The 22,635-nt window shown below is 44.8% G+C and overlaps 1 protein-coding gene across 1 annotated transcript in view; it reads right to left on the bottom strand.

Annotated features, from left to right (window-relative positions):
* Window positions 1-19,822, bottom strand: part of PRKCI (protein kinase C iota) — a 156,606-nt gene extending 136,784 nt beyond the window's left edge. The window contains exon 1 of the mRNA XM_073626188.1: window positions 19,557-19,822. Within this exon, the coding sequence (XP_073482289.1) occupies window positions 19,557-19,645 (89 nt within the window). The 5' untranslated portion in view covers window positions 19,646-19,822. The remainder of the gene's footprint in view (window positions 1-19,556) is intronic.
* Between the last annotated feature and the right edge of the window lie 2,813 nt (window positions 19,823-22,635).

The raw sequence follows: 22,635 nt of genomic DNA, 5'->3' as shown, positions 1-22,635 counted from the left end.
GGGAACAGTTTGGGGATGGCCCCTTCCTGTTCCAACATGACTGGGCACCAGTGCACAATGCAAGGTCCATAAAGACATGAATGAGCGAGTTTGGGGTGGAGGAACTTGACTGGCCTGCACAGAGCCTGACCTCAACTCAATAAAACACCTTTGGGATGAATTAGAGCGAGGACTGCGAGCCAGGCCTTCTCACCCAACATCAGTGCCTGACCTCACAAATGCGCTTCTAGAAGAATGTTCAAACATTCCCATAGACACACTCCTAAACCTTGTGGACAGTGGCTGGGGGCACTGACCGGTGTGTTATGGCAGGGGGAGGCAGTCCCCCTGTCAGAACACAATAGCTCAGCGGGGAGATTTCTGTACTACCATTGCACAGTTCAGTGGCTCCTCCCGAACTCCTCAGTTTTATTTTCTCTCTGAAAAAACCTGAACAGCTTTTATTTAAGTAAAAACTTTAACCCAAAAGAAAAAAATAAACTTTTGCTGCAACTGTAGTGTGAGCTGAAGTTTGGCTTCAATTTGTTAGTACAAATCTAATGCCCTGTACACACGGTTGCATTTTCCGACGGAAAAAGTGCGATCGGATTGTGTTGTCGGAAATTCCGATTGTGTGTGGGCTCCATCGGACTTTTTCCGTTGTAATTTCCGACACACAAAGTTTGAGAGCAGGCTATAAAATTTTCCGACAACAAAATCCGATCGGTTAAATTCCTATCATGTGTATACAAATCCGACGCACAAAGTGCCACGCATGCTCAGAATAAATTAAGAGACGAAAGATATTGGCTACTGCCCCGTTTATAGTCCCGACGTACGCGTTTTACGTCACTGTGTTCAGAACGATCAGATTTTCCGACAACTTTGTGCGACCGTATGTATGCAAGACAAGTTTGAGCCAACATCCGTCGGAAAAAATCCATGGATTTTGTTGTCGGAATGTCCGATCAATGTCTGACCGTGTGTACGGGGCATAAATCTGCTAATACATCTAACATTCCCCTCCCCCTCCAACTGGCAACGCTACTGTTCAAAGGTGCCCCCTGTGCTCATTCATTATACAGGAGGTGTACTACTGGCCAGATCATCAGGTGAAACCAGAGGGGAAAAAAAAGCCTAGAAAAAGGAAACTAATGTTGCCACCATATCAAAGGATTGGTACGCTTCAACAGTTTTGGTTCTGGGTTAAAGTGACATCACAGCCTTGTTTTGTTTTTTTTTGTAAAATAACAAACATGTTATACTTACCTGCTCTGTGCATTGGTTTTGCACAATGCAGCCCAGATCCTCCTCTTCTCGGGTCCCTCCCTCCTGCCGAATGGCTCCACAGCAAGCAACTTGCTATGGGGGCACCCGAGCCGAGCCTCTGCTCTGTGTGTTCATTCAGACAGGGAGCTGTGGCTCAGCCCCGCCCCCTCTCTCTCCTCATTAGCTCACTGACTTTGATTTGAGAGCAGCAAGAGCCAATAGCGCCCACTGCTGTGTCTTAGCCAATCAGGAGGGAGAGTCCCGGACAGCCGAGGCTCTCATGCAACATCGCTGGTACAAGATAGGGGATCAGGTAAGTATTAGGGGGGCAGAGAGGGACTGCTGCACACACAAGGTTTTTTTATCTTATGCATAGAATGCATTAAGATAAAAAAAAAAAAACCTTGTGCCTTTAGAAGCATTTTAAGGATACATACTTGAAGGATACATACTTGAATAGATTTTTTTTTTTTTTAAACTAGAGTTGAGTAGTCCTTTAAGTACCCTTTACAGAGTTGAACTAAAGTAAAGAGGTCATGATATAGTTTTCTGTACAGCTTGTGATTTCTCAGTTTCACTGCAGAATAAGCATTCATGGCAAAACAATGGGCAGCTTTTATTTACCTTGGATTCCTGCGTTTGGTCTTTGAAAAGGTACTGGAAGGCAGATCACAGCGGTAATGAGAGCACAAACAGCTAAGTTCAATCAAGAGTGAGTAATTGAAGGGAACAGGGTCAGAAAGTCCACATATTAAACCAGCTTACAAAGACATGTAGAGGGTTCACATTGTGGATACCTGTGTACATACAGTTCTATTAACAGAAATACTATGAGAAACCAGTTTGCAAAGAGTTTGCAGCAGCCTGCAGAGGATATACAATTAGAAAAATTTGCCATACAGTCACAATCATGGGTCATCCACTGCAACTAAAATCTCTTGATATGAGGAGTATTCGTTCGCTCCCAGACAACACTGACTTTCTTTAGGCATGTCCCTTGTATTTAGTTACTTTGAGCCCAGTATTAGTGATTACTAAGTTTAAATGGTGGACTGGAATAATCTGTAATTGGTTTGGTCAGAAGCACGGGCTTATAATAATAAAAAATAAAAAAAAGACTTCAGGGAAAATAGGTTTCTCATATACTGGCACAGACAGGGTACACAAACTGATGGTAAAACTGCAAGCAAAGCATTTCAAGGAGATGGTCCATGAAACAAAGATCAGAAAATAGACAGCAAATAACTTTCTAGAAGGCAAACCCGTGCTTTGCCCATACAGCACAACGCACCATGTTTGTTCAATGCCCACTACCCCTCTTCCATCACTCTACCACTGCCACTTTGCCCAGTGCAGGGTGCCAAAGGAATTACCTGGTACTTATGGATATGGAGGAGATCATGTTATACTCCATATGGTACTGCTGTCACACAGGGAGTCCATAACCCTATGTAAACTATTATTCCAGTGACAGCTTACACAGGTCTTCCCTTCCACACTCAGTGGTTGAACACAGTAGAGGTGGAATAAAAAGGAAGTATAAGCTGCCAGGAGGGCCAAATTAAAGTAAACCTGTTTTGTCCAGATTAGACCCCTTTTACACTGAGGCGCTTTGCAGGCACTATAGCGTTAAAAATAGCGCCTGCAAAGCACCCTGAAACAGCGGCTCCATTCACTCCAGTATGAAAGGCTGAGGGCTTTCACACTGGAGCGGTGCGCTGGCAGGGCGTCAGAAAAAGTCCTGCCAGCAGCTTCTTTGGAACACATTAGGAGTGGTGAACTCAACACTCCTAAAGCGCCCCTGCCCATTGAAATCAATGGGCAGCGCCGCCAGCAAAGTGCTGCTGTAGCAGTGCTTTGCGACTGGTTTTAACCCTTTTTTGCCTGCCAGTGGTTAAAAGCGCCCCGCTAGCAGCGCAAAATCGACGGTAAAGCGCCGCTAAAAATAGCAGCATTTTATCGCCGATGCGGCTCAGTGTGAAAGGGCTCTTTTAAAAACACACAGGTTCACCTCAAAATTTGGCCGGTTCAACAGGGACCAGGTGAATTCTGATTCATTTACGGGCAGGTTGGTTGTACACAAGTCAATCGATCAACTTATGTACAACTGGCATGTTGAGTTTTTCTCGAGCGATCAGTGCAGCCGGCTATAGCCAGCAACACTGACTGGTGTATTCTGATGGCAGGGAAGGCTCTCGCTGATTTAGGCCAATGCAAATCCTAGCAATCTGAATCTTCTGCTTCCTGCTGCAGCTGTTAACTGCCTCCAGCAGTCATATCTGGTGATAATCGCTTGCTGTGTGGAAGAGCCATGAATAGCTGTGGCTGCCGGCAACTTGTCATTGTATTGAATAAGGCACCTAGCCGTTCACAGCCACAGCAGTAATCAGAAGATTCAAACTGCCACATTACCCGCTGGCCTAAATCGCCACTGTGAATGTAGCCCTAAAGAGGAAGTAAACTTGTATTTTCTTCAAATGGCTGACAGGCAGGGTATTTAGGACACAACAGAACATTTATGGCACTGATCAGCCCACAATCCATGACCAGGTGATGCAACTCCCGTGTGCATGCGTGGAAGTGGCATAATCGTGGCCTGGCCTATCAAGTGCCCAAAGGAACAGGACCCAGAAGTTAGACCGGGTGAAGATGGAAGTGCCGGGGGCCCGCCGGATCGGTCCCAGGGCTGTGCTGGAAGGACACCATATGACAGAGAAGTCTGCCATAATGTACGAATATGCTGTGCATACAAATACATTATGGCACAACCCACCTGCGGGGCCTTGAAAAAATAAAAAAAATAAATACAGCAGACTTTACTTCTGCTTTAAGGGCCATACACACAGGCCGATTATCGGACAGACTTTTGGCCTGTGTGTACGGCGGCTGGCTTCTGTCGAGGCATGACCGAAAATGGTTGAGAGCGCTGGCCACTGTGTTCTGCTGGGGGGCCATCCCCTGTCAAAACACAAAAGGCTCAGCAAGGGAAATCGCTGTACTAACATTGCATAGTTAATACAGCGGCTCCTCCCGAGCTCTTCATAGTGGGTACCAGGCTTTACACTTTAATGCACTGGCTTGTGTCTCATTGTGGCTATTTACAAAAAGACATACCGGGATACTTAAAGAAGAACTCCACTTGTTTTTGTTTATTAAAAGTCAGCAACTACACATACTCGCCTGTCCCACGATCCAGCGATGTGCTCACTCGAGCCGTCTCTTCTCCCCATTGCCAGAATCTTAACTATGGGCAGTTTGCTACTTCACAGCCGGGTGCCCACTGCACATGCGCGAGTCGCGCTGCGCCTCCTAAATGGTCCGGAAGTCTTCTGGGACCTGTGGTGCGTCCCAGAAGACTGCAGGGAGGGAGGGGGAGAACAGAACTTACGATCCGAGCAGAAGTGGGAACCTGGCAAAACGATGTACCCCCCCCCCCCCCAAAAAAAAATGACATGCCAAATGTGGCAGGGTAGAAGGGGTGGAGTACTTAAAACAAAACTTCCCCTTTTGGGTGGAGCTCTGCTTTAACATTTTGAAGCATATCTAACATTTGAAAGATTGTTTCACTATCTGTAGGCATGACTGTTGTGGATTATGTTGGGATCAATTGTCAGAGGAAACCAAATCAACCATCAACTGGGTTGGAAACCTTCAGAAAGTTCCTTGGAGCCTCAATCACACAAATTTAGGGCCAACTATGATTTCCTGCGGAAAACTCAGCAGGATTTCCTGTGAACAGTTGCCGGGGCTGTTCGTATGTAACTGAACATGCAACGATTACATGTGGATGATCGGCCTGGACAGAAAATCTGCATCCAGGCACAATCATCTACAGGTAATGGTTACATGTAAACAGCTGCTGGTCACAGGAAACACTGCTGAAAGTGTCCCACAAAACATCAGATTTGGCCCCAAATACAGGTGTGAATGAGGCCCTAAAAATAACTATTAGCAAATAAATACATACTGTATATAACAATGCTTTCCCTGCCAAAGCATTTATAATCCTGTTCAGCAAATCTTGTGATTTACTGCAGAAACAAAAGGGTGTCATTACCATTTCCTATTTCAAACTTACGGCTTCCTGTGTCACCTGTCCATTTACTGAACAATAAACAATAAATGCCAATTGACTAACAAAATAACAAGCTGGAAGAAGTTGAGGAAGGAAGGCGCACACAGCTAATCCACAAAATAGGGTTATAGACTGTCGGACTCTGCAGCATGGCAGACGTAAGTCATAAATAAGACTGACTACAAATCCTTATGTAGGAAAAATTGTTCATTTATATGTATTTAGCGGTCTGCCAAAACTTGTGCAAGCTGGTGGGATGGTAGAGAGTGTAACCAACTACTTTACATAAAAATCAATCTGTCTGGAGATAAATCATTTTCAAGTGACTGAGCACAGTTCTAGATCTATCTATCTTACACTCACATTTTATATTCAGGTCAGTAATGGCAAAATTATTTTAACCACTTCAATACCGAGCACTTTTAACCCCTTCCTGCCCAGGACACTTTTCAGCGCTGGCACACTTTGAATTACAATTGCACAGTCATGCAACACTGTACTGTTTTTATTTTATTTTTTTTTGCTAAATAAATGAAAAATAAAAACAACATTTCAAACAATTTGGGAAAAAAAAATATTTTTTCTTTGTTTCTTTTCTAAAATTTTCCAAATAAATAATTGTTCTTCATAAATTTAGCCCAAAATGTATTCTGTTAGACCCCTTTCACACTGAGCCTCCCCGGGCGTCAGCGGTAAAGCGGCACTATTCGTCCGCTAGCGGAGCGGTTGTAAACCCCCGCTAGCGGCCAAAAAGGAGTTAAATAAATCCACCTGCAAGACGCCACTGCAGTGGTATAGCAGCTCTGCCCCATTGTTTTCAATGGGAGGAGCGGTGTATTCACCACTCCTCCACCGCTGCAAAGAAGCTGCTGGTAGGACTTTTTGTGACACCCTGCCAGCGCCCCGCCACGAGTACTTTCACACTGGGTTTGCAGCTGAGGCGCTTTACAGGCGCTATAGCGCCTGAAAAACACCTCAGTGTGAAAGGGGTCTTATATTTCTTTTGAGAAAATGACTCAAACCAGTGTATATTATTTAGTCTGTAGGAAAGTTACAGGAGTATAGAGTCCACAAACTATGGTATATATCTGAAAATTGATCAATCCTAATGTACTGACAGACTGACTATCTTCTTAAGGCCCTAAAATGCCAACACAGTAGAAATACCCTGCAATTGACCCATGGTTTTTTTTTTTTTTTTTTTGAAAGTAGACAGTCCAAGGTATTTAGTAAGAGGCATGGTGGGTTTTTTGAAGTTGTCATTTTTTTTTGTCATAATTCTTTGGAAAGTTAACCACTTCCGGACCGCCGCACGCTGATATACATCCTAACTTTGAAGAGGAATATACCACCCGTCTCCATACCATTGCAGGGCAGAAGCGACATGAAAACATCACTTCCGCCCATAGCTCTTAAAGGGCCATTTTTTTTTTTTTTAATGACATTTTTTTTATTGCATTTTAGTGTAAATATGAGATCTGAGGTCTTTTTGACCCCAGATCTCATATTTAAGAGGTCCTGTTATGCTTTTTTCTATGTTCACATTCCTTATAATATGAATAAAAATGTGACACAGTTTTTTTTTTTATAAAAGAACAGTGTAAAAATAAAAAAAAAGGTAAAAAAAAATTTTTAAATGCGCCCTGTCCTGCCGAGCTCACGTGCAGAAGCGAACGCATACGTGAGTAGCGCCCACATATGAAAACGGTGTTCAAACCACAGATGTGAGGTAGAGCTGCACGATTAATCAAGAATCATTATCGCGATTTTTTCCCTGTTGCGATCTTGACTAAACTATTTCATGATTCTTGTTATGCAAAGAATTCTCTCTGCTCTTCTGAAGCCAAAGCCGTCAAAAGAATCTTAACATTCTGCCAAGAATCATAACATTCTTTATCAGTTGAACTTAAGTATAATTAAACATTGTAACAATTTGTCAATGGAATAGACTTTATGTGTAAGTGAAAAAAGTTGCTAGAAAATTACAGATACTTAGAACCCCCAAACATGATATATATTTTTTTAGTAGACACCCTAGAGCAGGGGTTTTAAACTCAAATTCATCGGGGGCCGCATCAGCAGTATGGTTGCCCTCGAAGGGCTGGTTGTATCTGTAGGAGTATGTATATACTCAGAGTGCAGGTGTCAGGAGTGTGCTACGTAAAGAGTGGAGGGGTCAGGAGTGTGCTACGTAAAGAGTGGAGGGGTCAGGAGTGTGCTACGTAAAGAGTGGAGGGGTCAGGAGTGTGCTACGTAAAGAGTGGAGGGGTCAGGAATGCTCTACAGAGTGGAGGGGTCAGGAATGCGCTACAGAGTGGAGGGGTCAGGAATGCGCTACAGAGTGGAGGGGTCAGGAATGCGCTACAGAGTGGAGGGGTCAGGAATGCGCTACAGAGTGGAGGGGTCAGGAATGCGCTACAGAGTGGAGGGGTCAGGAATGCGCTACAGAGTGGAGGGGTCAGGAATGCGCTACAGAGTGGAGGGGTCAGGAATGCGCTACAGAGTGGAGGGGTCAGGATTGCGCAACGTACAGAGTGGAGAGGTCAGGATTGCGCTATGTGCAGGGGTCAGGATTACGCTACATACAGAGTGCAGGGGTCAGGATTGCGCTACATACAGAGTGCAGGGGTCAGGATTGCGCTACATACAGAGTGCAGGGGTCAGGATTGCGCTACATACAGAGTGCAGGGGTCAGGATTGCGCTACATACAGAGTGCAGGGGTCAGGATTGCGCTACGTACAGAGTGCAGGGGTCAGGATTGCGCTACGTACAGAGTGCAGGGGTCAGGATTGCGCTACGTACAGAGTGCAGGGGTCAGGATTGCGCTACGTACAGAGTGCAGGGGTCAGGATTGCGCTACGTACAGAGTGCAGGGGTCAGGATTGTGCTACGTGCAGGGGTCAGGATTGCGTTACGTACAGAGTGCAGGGGGTCAGGATTGCGCTACGTACAGAGTGCAGGGGTCAGGATTGCGCTACGTACAGAGTGCAGGGGTCAGGATTGCGCTACGTACAGAGTGCAGGGGTCAGGATTGCGCTACGTACAGAGTGCAGGGGTCAGGATTGCGCTACGTACACAGTGCATGGGTCAGGAATGCGCCCCAAGTTTCCTCACATCTGTTCTCTCCTACCTGGCCCAGCTCTGGTACCTCCCTGTATAGGCGGCTCCCTCCCTTTGTATTGGGCTATAGTTAGTAGTTTCCTGTTTATTGGGCTATATATGGTACCTCCCTCTGTGGGCGGATCTCTGTGTTTAGTATCACTACTCAGTTTTGCTATGTTTTTTTTCACCATCACTTCAAAATAAGCAGCACACACTTCATCAACACAAGTGCTTAAAAAGCCCTCAGGACGCAGCCCACTGGATGGGGAAAAAAAAAAAAAAAAACAGAGCTGTCGGCAATCTCTGTCACTATGCACGAAAAATGTCACTATGCACGAAAAATGTCACTATGCAAAGAATGCCAGTATGCACGAAAAATGCCACTATGCAAAAAGCCAGCGTCGCTGGAGGGACTGGGGAGGCGAGAGAGCAGAGGCGCGGTGGAGGCGGGTACAGGGCAGTGGCGGAAGTGGAGACAGGGCGGCATCGTTGGCAGAGGAAAAGCTGAGGGAGGCGGAGGCAGAGAGAGAGCGGCATCGTTGGCTGAGACAAAGCTGAGGGAGGTGGGGGTGGAGGCGGAGACAGGGTAGAGGCGGAGAAAGAGCGGCATCTTTGGCTGAGACAAAGCTCAGGGAGGTGGGGGTGGAGGCGGAGACAGCACGGAAGGGGAGATGTTTACTTGTTCTCATGGAGACTGACCGGCCGCGCCGCTCGCAAGGGGGGGGGGATGTTTTCTGGTTGCCTGGGATACCTGGCAGAGGGCCACATGACAAGGCCCGCGGGCCTTGTGTTTGCCACCTGTGCCCTAGAGAATAAAATGGTGGTTGTTGCAATATTTTATGTCACACTGTATTTGCGCAGCGGTCTTTATAATGCAACCTATCAATGCCCATCAGTGCCACCTATCAATGCCCATCAGTGCCGCATACCAGTGCCACCTATCAGTGCTGCATACCAGTGCCACCTATCAGTGCCACCTCATCGGTGTCAACTCATTAGTGCCACCTTAACAGTGCCCATTAGTGCAGCCTCATCAGTGCCTGTCAGTGAAGGAGAAAACATATTTACCAAGTTTTATAACAGATACAAAGAAAAACTTTTTTTTTCCCAAAATTTTCAGTCATTTTTTTATTTGTTGCGCAAAAAATAAAAATGCCAGCAGTGATCAAATACCACCAAAAGAAAACTCTATTTGTGGGAACAAGATGATAAAACATTTGTTTGGGTACAGTGTAGCATGACCGTGCAATTGCCATTCAAAGTGCTACAGCACTGAAAGCTAAAAATTGGCTTGGGCAGGAAGGGACAAAAGTGCCTGGTATCGAAGTGGTTAAATTCTGTTTTCTTCAGTACAGTGTGATGCAATGGACTGCATCACATCATGTTGTGCTGAGGAAAGTGCTACATACAATAATGCAAGGCTGCCCAGGGCAGTCCAAACGCACCAGAAGTGAATGGGTACTTAAAGCCCAACTCCAACCAAGACCTTTTTTTTTAGTGTAGGATAAAGTAAGAAGAGTTTACAATTTCTGAAGTTTTACTGCTGTCTGTAACATGCCTGCAAAGATTCCCCCTCAATTTCCATCCTAGAAACACCAGGGGATGAGAAGTTAGAAAGCTGGGGTCACCTGGACACGGGCCTACAATGAAAACTGTACTTTCACTCCCCATGTCACCAAAACAGGAAATGCCAGGAACTCCTTCCAGTGCAGAGACTAAAATAAAGATTTGATAAAGGTTGTTCTTTGGAGTAGGGCTTTAAAATACAGACTATGACTAATAAGGTGCTGCACTGCATGTTAACATTTGTAAAAGACAGAACAATGTAAAGACTCCCAGTTGTTGACATGTAGAGTATGGGTAGGAGCCTGAAGAACAAGACCCGCCAGTCTCAACCTTCAACACAGTTCACGCAGGTCAACCTGACAAAGGGATGCTAGTTTGATGGGAAAACAGTGGCAGCTTTTCAACCACTGCCTTATCCTAGCTGACAATGTGAATAAAGCCAGAAACATACTGTATATGCACCTTGCCTGCTTTGAGGCAGATTGCAAATCAACGAACCACAGCGCAAAAGATAGGAGAAGCACACTGACTAATCTGAAGAGAGCGCCCTCCGTTCATGCTGGGTACTATCAGAAATGCTAAACAAGCTAAGTAGGCCAGGTAACATTTAGCTAACCTCTGCATCCCCAACACCAGGCCCTTCTCTAATTATCCACTAAGATCTATGCATTCAGCTCTGCCGTGGTTGGGCTAGTAACTGCCACGCACAGCACTATTTCAATCACATCACAGCAGGAGCACACAGAGCCACGCATGCTATATACTTGCAAAAAGTCATGCGTTTTTGTTCCTTCTCCTCCAGGAACAAGTAGAAAATGAAGCCTAGCATTCAGCATCAAACGGAGTCCAGGGTAGTGATGTAACTGGTACAGAAGCTGACTATCATCTTCAACGCACCACAGCCAGCACTGAAAAGCTCTGTATAGGGTGAATGTACTTTTTCTTTTACGGGTACAGGGTTCTCTGAGAAACAGTCAATGTCATGTTGTACCCTCCTGAATGAAAACTAGTAATATTGGACAAAATTTGTGAAGTATGTGAAACATGGCTGAATGGTTCATAGCAAAAGATAGGAATCTGACTGGATGCTATAGATACCAGGCCCCAGGCTAGATCCACACTGTCCTACATTCATTGCAGCACAAAGATGTGAACCAACCACATAGCAAACTATGAGATTTCTACTTGAAATACATTTTTATGCAACCACTGCAAAAATGATACCCCATGGCAGTATTACCACCAAATATGGTCCATTTAAGAGAATGCATGGAGGTTGCAACATGGTGCTGCAAATTTTTAAAGGTTAATACAGGCATCCAGGAGGTCATATGTTGCCTCCCAGCCACCTATCAACTGCAGTGAATCACTTTTCAGAGGGCAATACAAGTGCAAACAAGCCCTAAAACAGATAAGTGTGGATAGGCCCTCAAAGTATATGTAAAGCCAAAATGTTTTTTTCTAATTTGGAGATAAAAAAGTTAGAACCTCAGACAGGTTTTATTGCTGTCAATGCCCCTGATGGCGAAATTTACCCTCTCTATTTGGTCTAGTGACCATTGTCTTCCACACAGGAAGTTATTATTATTATTATAATACAGGATTTATATAGCGCCAACAGTTTGCACAGCATTTTACAACATCGGGGAAGATAATACAATTACAATACAATTCAATACAGGAGGGATCAGAGGGCCCTGCTCGTTAGAGCTTATAATCTAAAAGGAAGTGATGAGAAATCCAATTTTTGAGATGTCACAGGAACAAAAGATGAGGGGAAATCTCCCAGCAGGTAAAGTAGTTCTTGTAACAACTGCCTAAGGCCCCATTCACATCTGCGCTTCACACCATTTTTTTTTCAGGTGACAGCATAGGGGGGCCCATTCACTTGAATGGGTTGCCCTATGCACAGCACACATGCCAAAAAACTGGTGCAGAGCTTGGTGTGTTTTTTCAACCACACTTTAACGAAAAGCATTTTTGCTGGCCACATTTGGGGTGCCATTAACAAGCAGTGGCACTGCAAGTGTGATGTGCATTTTTGCTCTGACTACAGGAACGCGCAGGTGTGAATGCGGCCTATGGGGGCAGGTCTTCATTCTTTGGAGTGATCTACTCTTACTTTCTGCATCGCCTCCGGGAGAAAACGTGGTGGGAAATCTCTCCAAATTGAAAAAAAAAAACCGACGAGGATTTTACCTAAATATTCCTTACGCTATCTAAAATGAAAAAAAAATTTTGGACTTTACGTAAACCGTAACCCTGTTACTGCCACTAATGCAGGGCTTGACAAGTTTGCTTTGAATTAAGGAGCCAGTTTTTTTAACCACTTTTACCCCCTTCCCGCCCAGGCCAATTTTCAGCACTATCACACTTTGAATGACAACTGCATGGTCATGCAACACTGTACCCAATTTTTTTTTTATTTTATCCCCACAAATAGAGCTTTCTTTTGGTGGTATTTAATTACCACCGAGTTTTTTGCTAAACAAATGAAACACAATTTTTTTTGCAAAGAATTATTTTTCACCTTTACTGACATGCACTGATAAGGTGGCACAGATGAGGTGCAATTAAAGGGCATTTATAGGCGGCGCTGCATTGATGATCAGTGCCCTGTCACAGGATAGCCAGTTATCGGTTGTCCTTTCCTCACGCTGTGACAGCGCTGAGGGAAAAAAATGCAGATAACCAGCATTTGTTTACATATGATCAGCTTTGATTGGACACAGCTGATCACATGCTAAATGACCACTGTGATTGGCCCTTTGCCTCGATCTATGATCAGCTGTTTCTGGAAGACACAGTGATCACAGAGTGCGCTCAATGTGCAGCTTGGGAGCACAGGGTTCTGGGGGACATCAATTGAGACCCTTTCAGAAGTGGGAGGACCATGCTGTAGACGACTTTCGGCTATAGCGCAGTCGGCAAGTGGGAGGCGGATGAGGATGGCCAGCAAAAGCCTAGGGGTCTGGATGCAATTTCTAGTCACCATGGCGACCTGGGATTTGTCGAGCCCTGCACTAATGTAAGGCTTGTATCAGTGGGGGGGGGGGGGGGGTTACACACACTCCTGGCTACAGCAGCCAGAGGTGTGTGCATCTTTCACAAGTCAACTGTCAGTTTCAGGTGAAATGACTGTTTTTTTTTTTTTCTGACCCCCTGAAGTGTAAAGGGCCCCCCCATTTCCACAATGTCTCATCAAAGAGAACCTATGTCAAAAAATAAAGTTACATCCAAGGGCTTAAACCCCTCCTAATAAATGTGAGCCCACTGTGCCCCCACATACAAATGTAAACACACCCCTCAAGAGCGCCTACATATGAAAACATTACTTGCACTGCTGGGCATGCAAGAGTGAGAGCAAACACTCTAGAGTAGTAGGGGCTTTTAAAGTGTAGCTAATTAACATATTACATTAATTATGCAGGGGATTTTTTTTGTTGTTTTTTTAATTCGCCACTTTACTACCATTTTAAGAGATTTTGTTTACTGAAAATTTGAGCTTGATAAACCTTTGCGATAATACGTGACAAGGATGTCAGATTTCAAAAATATATATATATATATACACACACACACACACACACACACACACACACACACACACATATATATATATATATATATATATATATATATATATATATATATATATATATATAAAATATTTGATGGTTTTTAAGTACCAGTAGTTTGTTGAAAGCTTAATGCCGCGTACACACGAGCGGACTTTATGGCAGACTTTGCGACGTACTTTACGACGGACTTTCTGAATGAACGGACTTGCCTACACACAATCCACCAAAGTCCGTTGAATTCGTACGTGATGATGTACGACCGGACTAAAACAAGGAAGTTCATAGCCAGTAGCCAATAGCTGCCCTAACGTGGCTTTTTGTCCAAACTGGCATACAGACGAGCGGACTTTTCGACCGGACTCGATTTCGACGGATTGATTTAAAACATGTTTCAAATCTAAGTCCGCTGGAGCCCACACACGATCGAATTGTCCGATGAAATCCTGTCCGCCGGGCAAAGTCTGCCGTAAAGTCCGCTCGTGTGTACGCGGCATTACTTCTGGCTGTTCGCTTTCTTATAAAAGTGATTAGGGCAGCTGATAGAGGGTCCACAAGGTAAAGGCATGTATGCCAAGTGTGAGCAATAATTGTGGGCCTAATGCCGCACACACGGTCGGAATTTCCGACAACAAATGTTCAATGGGAGCGTGTTGTTGGAAATTCTGACCGTGTGTAGGCTCCATTGGACATTTTCTGTCGGAATTTCCGACAAACAAAATTTAAGATCTGGATCTCAAATTTTCCAACAACAAAATCCGTTCTCGTAAATTCTGATCGTGTGTACACAATTCCAACGCACAAAATTCCACACAGGCTCGGAATCAAGCAGAAGAGCCGCGCTGGCTATTGAACTTCATTTTTATTGGCACATCGTACGTGTTGTACGTCACCGCGTTCTTGACGTTCAGAGATTCTGACAACATTTGTGTGACCGTGTGTATGCAAGACAAGCTTGAGCCAACATCAGTCAGAAAAAAAACATGGATTTAGTTGTGGGAACGTCTGATCGTGTGTACGGGGCATTAGGGTCATTCACTGGTAACTCTAAACTTGTGTGCTGTAAAGGCTTTCAAAGAGTCGTCTCTAGACAACTTCGGGTACCATAGTTTTTCACAATTTTCCAGGCGCACGCAATTTTGAGGTTTGACATATTAGATATCCATTTACCATTTGCAGTTTCATCTTTTATATCTTATCGAAGAAATTGGTATTATATTGAGCTTGTGTGCACTAAACTGAATTTGATTACTGAAAATATTGATTTGATAAACAATAGAGCAATTATGGTGTGACAAAACAATTGTTTTCTATATGCCCTTGTGGTGATTGGCATTGATCAAGAGCATAGAAATTCCAGCCACTGCACATAGTGTGAACGGGCTCCTAAACTAGCCATGCACGGCTCAAATGTCATTTAAAATAAATGTCCAATAATGAATGGGGTCAATATGCTGATTGCTTTAAACTGTAGTGGTGAGAAAAATCAAAGGCGTTGGATGGAAATTGTTTCTCCTTTATCATCTGAACTAATGAATTTCCAACAGTAAATGTGGTTTCCATTCGAAAAAGATTGTCCTTTGTGTAATGTGCACGTGCTAGTAAAGTTTTATTGGGAAGTAGAACTTTCATTGTCTATTACAAACATTTTTTTATATGGTATGCGTGTGCCGGTTCACACAGGGGCGACTTGTCAGGCGACCTAGCCGCCTGACAAGTCGCCTCCCGTTCTGTACAATGGAACCATTCTAATAGGAGCGATGCAAGTCGCTCCGACTTAGAAAAAGGTTCCTGTACTACTTTGGGGGTGACTTGGGGCGACTTGCATAGACTTCTATACAGAGGTCGTTTTGCAAGTCGCCGTGGCAGTCGTGTGCAGGTCACCTCGGTGAGGCGACCTGCAAGTCGTGCCGCCCCTGTGTGAACCGGGGCGTAGTGTCCCAGGCATAAACATACATCTCTCTGTGCATCTAAAAAAACTGAAAGTTACAATTCAAATAATTGCCGTGGCAACCAAACAACATTTTTAAGGGCTAACAAAATCGGTTAGCCCTGATGGTATGATTTTTCAGAATTTCTGTTCAAAGCAAATTCACCTCTGAATGGCTTTACTCTCATAAATCAAATCACATACCATGCAAAAAGAAGAACAGGAACTCTGTGGCCGCAACAACTGGGAGCCCATAACATCTGGCACAAAATAGTACAAATAGCATAGAATATCAATAATGTGATTAAAGTATATACAAATAAACACACACAGATGTATATAAATCCATTTGCAAAAAGAAAAAAAAAATGCAGTTTAAAGCGTTTTTAAAGCAAAAACCCATTTCTGATAGGAATAATCAAAACCCCATTCAATTGATATGACACACACAGGGAAGTGGATTTTGATGGGTAGTTAACCACTTGACCTCCGGAAGGTTAACTGACAATTGCACGGTCATGCAACACTGTACGCAAATTAAATTTATATCATTTTTTTTTTCTTTTTTTCCCACACAAATGGAGTTTCTTTTTGTGGTATTTGCTCACCACTGGGTTTTATTTTTTTCATTTATTTAAACAAAAAAAAAAACAAAAAAACTGAAAATTTAAAAAACAAAAACAAAAGTAAACATATTTTCTGCTTTCTGTTATGAAACTGGAGCAGGCACAAGGTACCTGTACATCATCGTTCCTGGATGTGCAGCAGTATATGTACTGTGGCAGGTCAAGATACAACCATAAATTAGGATTAGAAGTTATCAACTGTATCTCTGTTTCTACCGTGTAATCCCAAAATCTGATCATTCAAAATACAACCATATACAAAGTATCTTAGTACTGCCAAATCAATGCAAAACAATCAATAATTTTCCAATTGACTCAGTTTGATCGAATCTGATCTAAATTGGTCAAATATGATTGGAAAGGAAGCTGTGGCTTTTTGATTGTTTACAGATTTAATCGTTTTGATTGAATGACACATCAATCGGATATTAAGACTGAAGCATCTAACATCCACCAATAGATGTTGTGGCTGCGTTCGTTTTCTTTTTACCTGGGCACTGTGATCGAGCCAGTAAGTCTGTTATGTTTCATCTTCCTAGAAAAGACTAAATTGTCCAGACTAATGCTGGCCATACACTATACGAAAAATCGGCCGAAAAATCGGCCGAAAAATCGTTCGTATAGACACTTCGTTCGTTTTTCGGCAAGTTAATGGGCACAAATCGATAATCGTTTGTGACGTTTTTGTGGGGAAAAAACTAACGGGAAGTTTGGAAAATTTCTGCCGAACGTACGATAAATTGCAAGGTTAATGTGTTTCCCGTCCGAACTGTCTGCACTAGGTATATGTAAAAAAACGAACAAAAAATTATTTATTCATGTCCACTGAACAATTTATCGGTCATTATATGATGGCACGATCGTTTGCGGTCACGGTCGAACGTTCTTTTTTCGAAAATGGGTTCGGCCGATTTTCTGTATAGTGTATGGCCAGCATTAGGCTCCTTTCACACATGCGGACAGTATGTCCGTATTTCATCCATCCATTTTCGGATGAAATACGGACATACATGCATCCCTATGGGATAGCAGGTGTCAGCGGATGAACATCCGCTGATACCCGATATCATCCATCCCCTGCTATGGTCTGATTCTGCAGACGGAGGAAAATCCTATTTTCTATCCGTCTGCAGAGCGGATCGGATGAACACGGACAGACGGTCCATGTTCATCCGATCCCCCATAGGGGAGAGCAGAGATCTGACAGGGCAGTCCCTGCACAGTGTGCAGGGACTGCCCTGTCATCCGCCGGCTCAGCGGGGATCAGCTGAGCGATTCGTCCCGTGTGAAAGGACCCTAAGCTGTCTGTTTATGAAACTGTGAACAGCGGTGATCCCGAGGATGGCCACTGATCACAGTCCATAAACGGTTTATGAAACAGATAATCGAGGGAAACACGTTTGAACATGTTCTCCCGCCGATGATCTCCACACACTGAGAATCCTCATTGACTGACACAGAAACGGCCAGTTTATGAAGCTGCGATCTCAGCACTTCACTGGCGATCTGATTCAGAATTCACACCCCCCGATTCACCAGCTCAGAGGTGGAGAATTGGGAAGTGAAGACAGAATCCTGGGGGATCTGAGGGGGAAAGAGGAAGATTATTATACTTCCTCGATTAGGCCCCCCAAGACAGTAACCATGTCCCCCTGTCATATTTATGTGTATATATTTATTATGTAGGGAGACTATTTATTTTATTAGCATTAACCACGCCGTCTGTCCGTGTACTGAGAAGTAATAATTTATCACTGCTTAATAAACTGGCATCTCGTGTTTCAGTGAATTTCTGGTACTGTAATCTCATAAAGCCTCACGAGAGTCCAGTATCAGGGGACGTTCTCCACTGTTTGAAGCGTTTGTAGATCACTTCACTCCACCAAAGGAGAAGCGGTCTACAAAGCTTCATAAACTGGCACTCAGAGGAGAACAATCTCCTCTGAGAATGAAGCAGTGAAAAAATTCCATAAGGCTCGGTTCACACTATGGGAGGCACGACTTGCAGGTCACCTCACCGAGGCGACCTGCACACGACTGCCTGGGCGACTTGCAAAACGACTTCTGTATAGAAGTCTATTGAAGTCACCCCAAGTCGCCCCCAAAGTAGTACAGGAACCTTTTTCTAAGTCGGAGCGACTTGCGTCGCTCCCCTTAGAACGGTTCCATTGTACAGAACGGGACGCTACTTGTCAGGCGACTAGGTCGCCTGACAAGTCGTCCTAGTGTGAACAGAGTCTAAACGGACACCAAAGTAGCAGTTGGAGAGTTGAAAAAAATCATTTACACTGAGAGGGGTCAATTTTTATTCATTTAAATAAAATAAAACCACTTTAAACAACCTGCTAGCAGGCTTCAGAACTTCTTAAAGCAGAGGTTCACACAAAAATGGAACTTCCGCTTTTCGGAATCCTCCCCCCTCCAGTGTCACATTTGGCACCTTTCAGGGGGGAGCAGATACCTGTATAAGACAGGTATTTGCACCCACTTCCAGGCATAGACTCCCGCAGGGGGTCTACGCCAATTCCCATCCCCCCGTGCTGTCTGCTGGGAGACACACAGGTCCCAGAGACAGCAGGTACCATTCGGATTGCGCAGTGATTCCCTTACCAAAGGTGGCGGCAGCATCCGAGGACCAAGGGACGGTTCGGCCTCGGGTGCCAACATCGCGGGCACCCTGGACAGGTAAGTGTCCTTATTTTAAAATTCAGCAGCACAGTATTCCCCACTGAGCAGGTGGACTCCATGGGAGCCGACCCTGTGTGGAAGGGGCCTTATATAGTGAGCTTAGACAGGAAGTGTGTTACCAGCCAGGTAAGAAAAAACCCAAACAAAGAAAACTAATGCAGCCACCACATCAAGTGTCTGTTCACTTCACGTCTTGGCACGTTCTTTTGAACGCATGTCAATGCAAGGACCCGTAAAAAACGATTGATGTGAATGGGCACACTCTACACTGCTGATGATTTGTACTGGAAATAAGAGCAAGCCCTACTTTTTCACAATAGTAACGCATGTCATCGCAATGCACATTAACCCTTTACATATTGCAGGGGAAAAAAAAATACAACGCAGCATGCCAACACACAGGTGTGAACTTGTGCTCAACAAACAGGTGCAATCTATTCCATTTGTGGGTTTAATATGACTTTGATGAAGGAGTCCCCCATAGTAAGTGGTCCACATGTGTCCCCAGATTAGTCCAATCACAGATCATCTGTAACTCTACTGGACGTGTCACCTCCAATGAGCACACACAGGACCATCCCCTCCAGTTCTGTACAGAATGATCCCCTCCAGTCCTGTACAGGATGATCCCCTCCAGTCCTGTACAGAATGATCCCCTCCAGTCCTGTACAGGATGATCCCTCAGATCTCTTCCTGCCCCGACCCATCCCCTGCTTTCCCAGCGTGCCCCGAGCACACTCACCCTTTGAAGTATGCCTTGACCCGGACCTGGTGGGAATGATCTGCTGTTGCTGTTGGCTGGGACATGGTGCTGTCCCTCTGTGTCGGCATGTCCTCCCTCACACCAAGTTACAGTCCGTCCACCGCACGCACACCACACACAGCCCAGGAGAGGAAGCGACCAGTCCCTGCGGCCTCCCCCCGCCTTCTTCCTTCTTCCAGTCCTCAATCCCAGCACTGCCTGCAAGACCGCACCACCTCACACACATCCGGGGGAGGGACAGCCCTGCCCTGCCGACAGCTTCACTACCGGGATAGGTAGAGGCAGTCACCATGTAATACATCATCATACAATGCGCAGTATTCCTCCCATACAACCCTCCAAACACTTTCTACACATACCACACCGAAACAAGTCTGTATGTGTCTTGTCATGGCAGAGACACACCATGCCACAATGAGGGTTTATTCACACCTAGTGTCATCTGTTAAGGTGTATTGTGTTCAGGAAACCTATTCATTGCCAAGAAAAAATGGCATGTGCACTGTACCAGAGAAGTGTGTTACCATATGTGGTGGTGTGCTGCAATGCAAGTGTGTCCGAGCTGCATTGCCTGTGCTCTCTTTCCCACAGGTCATCTGTTCAGTCATGGTTTTAGCTAAGATGAAAAGCGATTCAGTTAACATCAGTCTGCACATCTGTCTTTAGTTCAGTTTACCTCAGTGTTCACTTCACTTTACCTCAATTTCAGTTTACCACACGGGCCATCTGATCAGGTCCGCCTGTCAGTTTTTCAGGTGGACCTGATCGGACCCTCCATTTACCCCTATGGAGTGGCGGTTGTCAGCGGACACCCGCCACCATCCAATCCAACCCTGTCTACCTAAAACAGACAGATGGTGGTCCTAGTCTCCATCCGTCTGGCGGTTTGGATGGAAACGGACAGACGGTTTGTTGCAATCCGATTGCCCCACAGAGGAGAGCGGGACTGTATCTGTGTCCACTCTGCATAATGGAGCGGACACAGACCTGTCATCCTCCTGCTCAACGGGGAGATCCCCCGCTGAGCAAGCAAATTCAGCTTCACAGAGGCACCCGTGTGAAAGGGGCTGCTGAGTGTTCAGTTCAGTTTACCTCAATTTTCAGGTCAGTTCAGTTTACCTCAATTTTCAGGTCAGTTCAGTTTACCTCAATTTTGAGTTCAGTTTACCTCAATTTTCATGTCAGTTCATTTCAGTTTGGGTGCTTTCACACGGGCAGTCTGCCCGGTGAACTCCAATTTGATCAGCGTGTCTGCTGATCCCCGCTGAGCAGATGGATGACAGGTTCATCTCCACTCACTGTGCAGAGACAGATCTGTCAGAGCCCCGCTCTCCTCTATGGGAAGATCAGATAAAAATGGACCACCCGTCTGTTTTCATCTGATCCCATCCGATCCACCAGATGGATGGAAAATAGGGTCACCATCCATCTGGATTTCATGAACAAGATAGGATAGCAGTGGGTGTCAGCGGACATGCGCCGATCCATAGGGGTGAATGGAGGGTCCAATAAGGTCCACCTGAAAAACTGACAGGCGGACCTGATTGGAAAGCCTGTGTGAAAGGGGCCCCAGTGTTCAGTTCAGTTTACCTTAATTTTTAGGTCAGTTCATTTCAGTTTACCTCAGTTTTCATTTCACTTTACTTCAATTTTCAGGACAGTTCATTTCAATTTACGTCAGTTTTCAGGTCAGTTCGGTTTACCTCAATTTTCAGGTCAGTTCATTTCAATTTACCTCTTTTTTCATTTCAGTTTACCTCAGTGTTCAGTTCAGTTTACCTAAATTTTCAGGTCTGTTCATTTTAGTTTACCTCAGTTTTCATTTTAGTTTACCTCAGTGTTCAGTTCCGCTTACCTTAATTTTCAGGTCAGTTCAGTTTACCTGTTTTCATTTCAGTTTACCTGTGTTCAGTTCCGTTTACCTTAATTTTCAGGTCAGTTGTGTTTACCTCAGTTTTCATTTCAGTTTACCTGACTGCCAGTTCACACAGGGGCGACTTGTCAGGCGACCTAGCCGCCTGACAAGTCGCCTCCCGTTCTGTACTACGGAACCAATGCGCAAAAACCTCCCCCATGCAACACTCCATGCCCACAGACACAATCATTACTTCCCTCATTCAACCCTGCTACTATTACTGAGGTTGCTAAACTTTTATCTAGCACTCATCTAACCACTTGCCCCCTGGATCCTGTTCCCTCGCAAATGCTACGCTCACCCTCTGACTCGATTCTACGCTCTCTAACTCACATTTTCAACCTCTCCCTCTCTTGTGGCATCTTCCCAAACTCTCTAAAACATGCGCTAGTCACCCCCATACTAAAAAAGCCCTCACTGGATCCCACCAATCTCAACAACTAACGTCCCATCTCCTTACTCTCCTTCTCCTCCAAACTTCTTGAAAGACTGGTCTACAACCGACTAAGCGACCATCTGACCATGAATAAACTTCTTGATCCCCTTCAGTCCGTTTTTCGCCCTCAACACTCCACGGAAACTGCTCTCCTTAAACTCTCAAATGATCTACTAATGGCTAAAGCCAATGGACACTATTTTGTACTACTTCTCCTGGATCTCTCTGCTGCCTTTGACACAGTGGACCACCCCCTCCTCCTCAAAAAACTCCACTCCTTTGGTCTCCGTGACTGTACTCTTCGATGGTTCTCATCCTACCTATCCCACCGCTCCTTCAGTGTCACTTACAACTCTACTTCCTCCTCTCCTCTTCCTTTTTCCGTTGGGGTCCCCCAAGGTTCTGTTCTTGGACCTCTCCTTTTCTCAATCTACACCACCTCCTTGGGTCAGTTGATTGCCTCCCACGGCTTTAAATATCATCTCTATGCTGATGACACCCAAATCTATCTCTCCACCCCCCAGCTCTCTCCATCTGTCTCCTCACGCATTACCAACTTACTAGCAGACATATCAGTCTGGATGTCACATCACTTTCTCAAACTCAACCTATCCAAAACTGAGCTCATGATATTTCCTCCCTCAGGTGCCACTTCCCCTGATTTCCCTGTCTAGATCAACGGCTCAACTATCAACCCATCTCCCCAC

This window comes from Aquarana catesbeiana, linkage group LG04, assembly GCF_042186555.1.
Source record: "Aquarana catesbeiana isolate 2022-GZ linkage group LG04, ASM4218655v1, whole genome shotgun sequence".
In the NCBI taxonomy this organism is placed as follows: Eukaryota; Metazoa; Chordata; class Amphibia; order Anura; family Ranidae; genus Aquarana; species Aquarana catesbeiana.
This window is presented reverse-complemented; position numbering and strand designations above follow the sequence as displayed.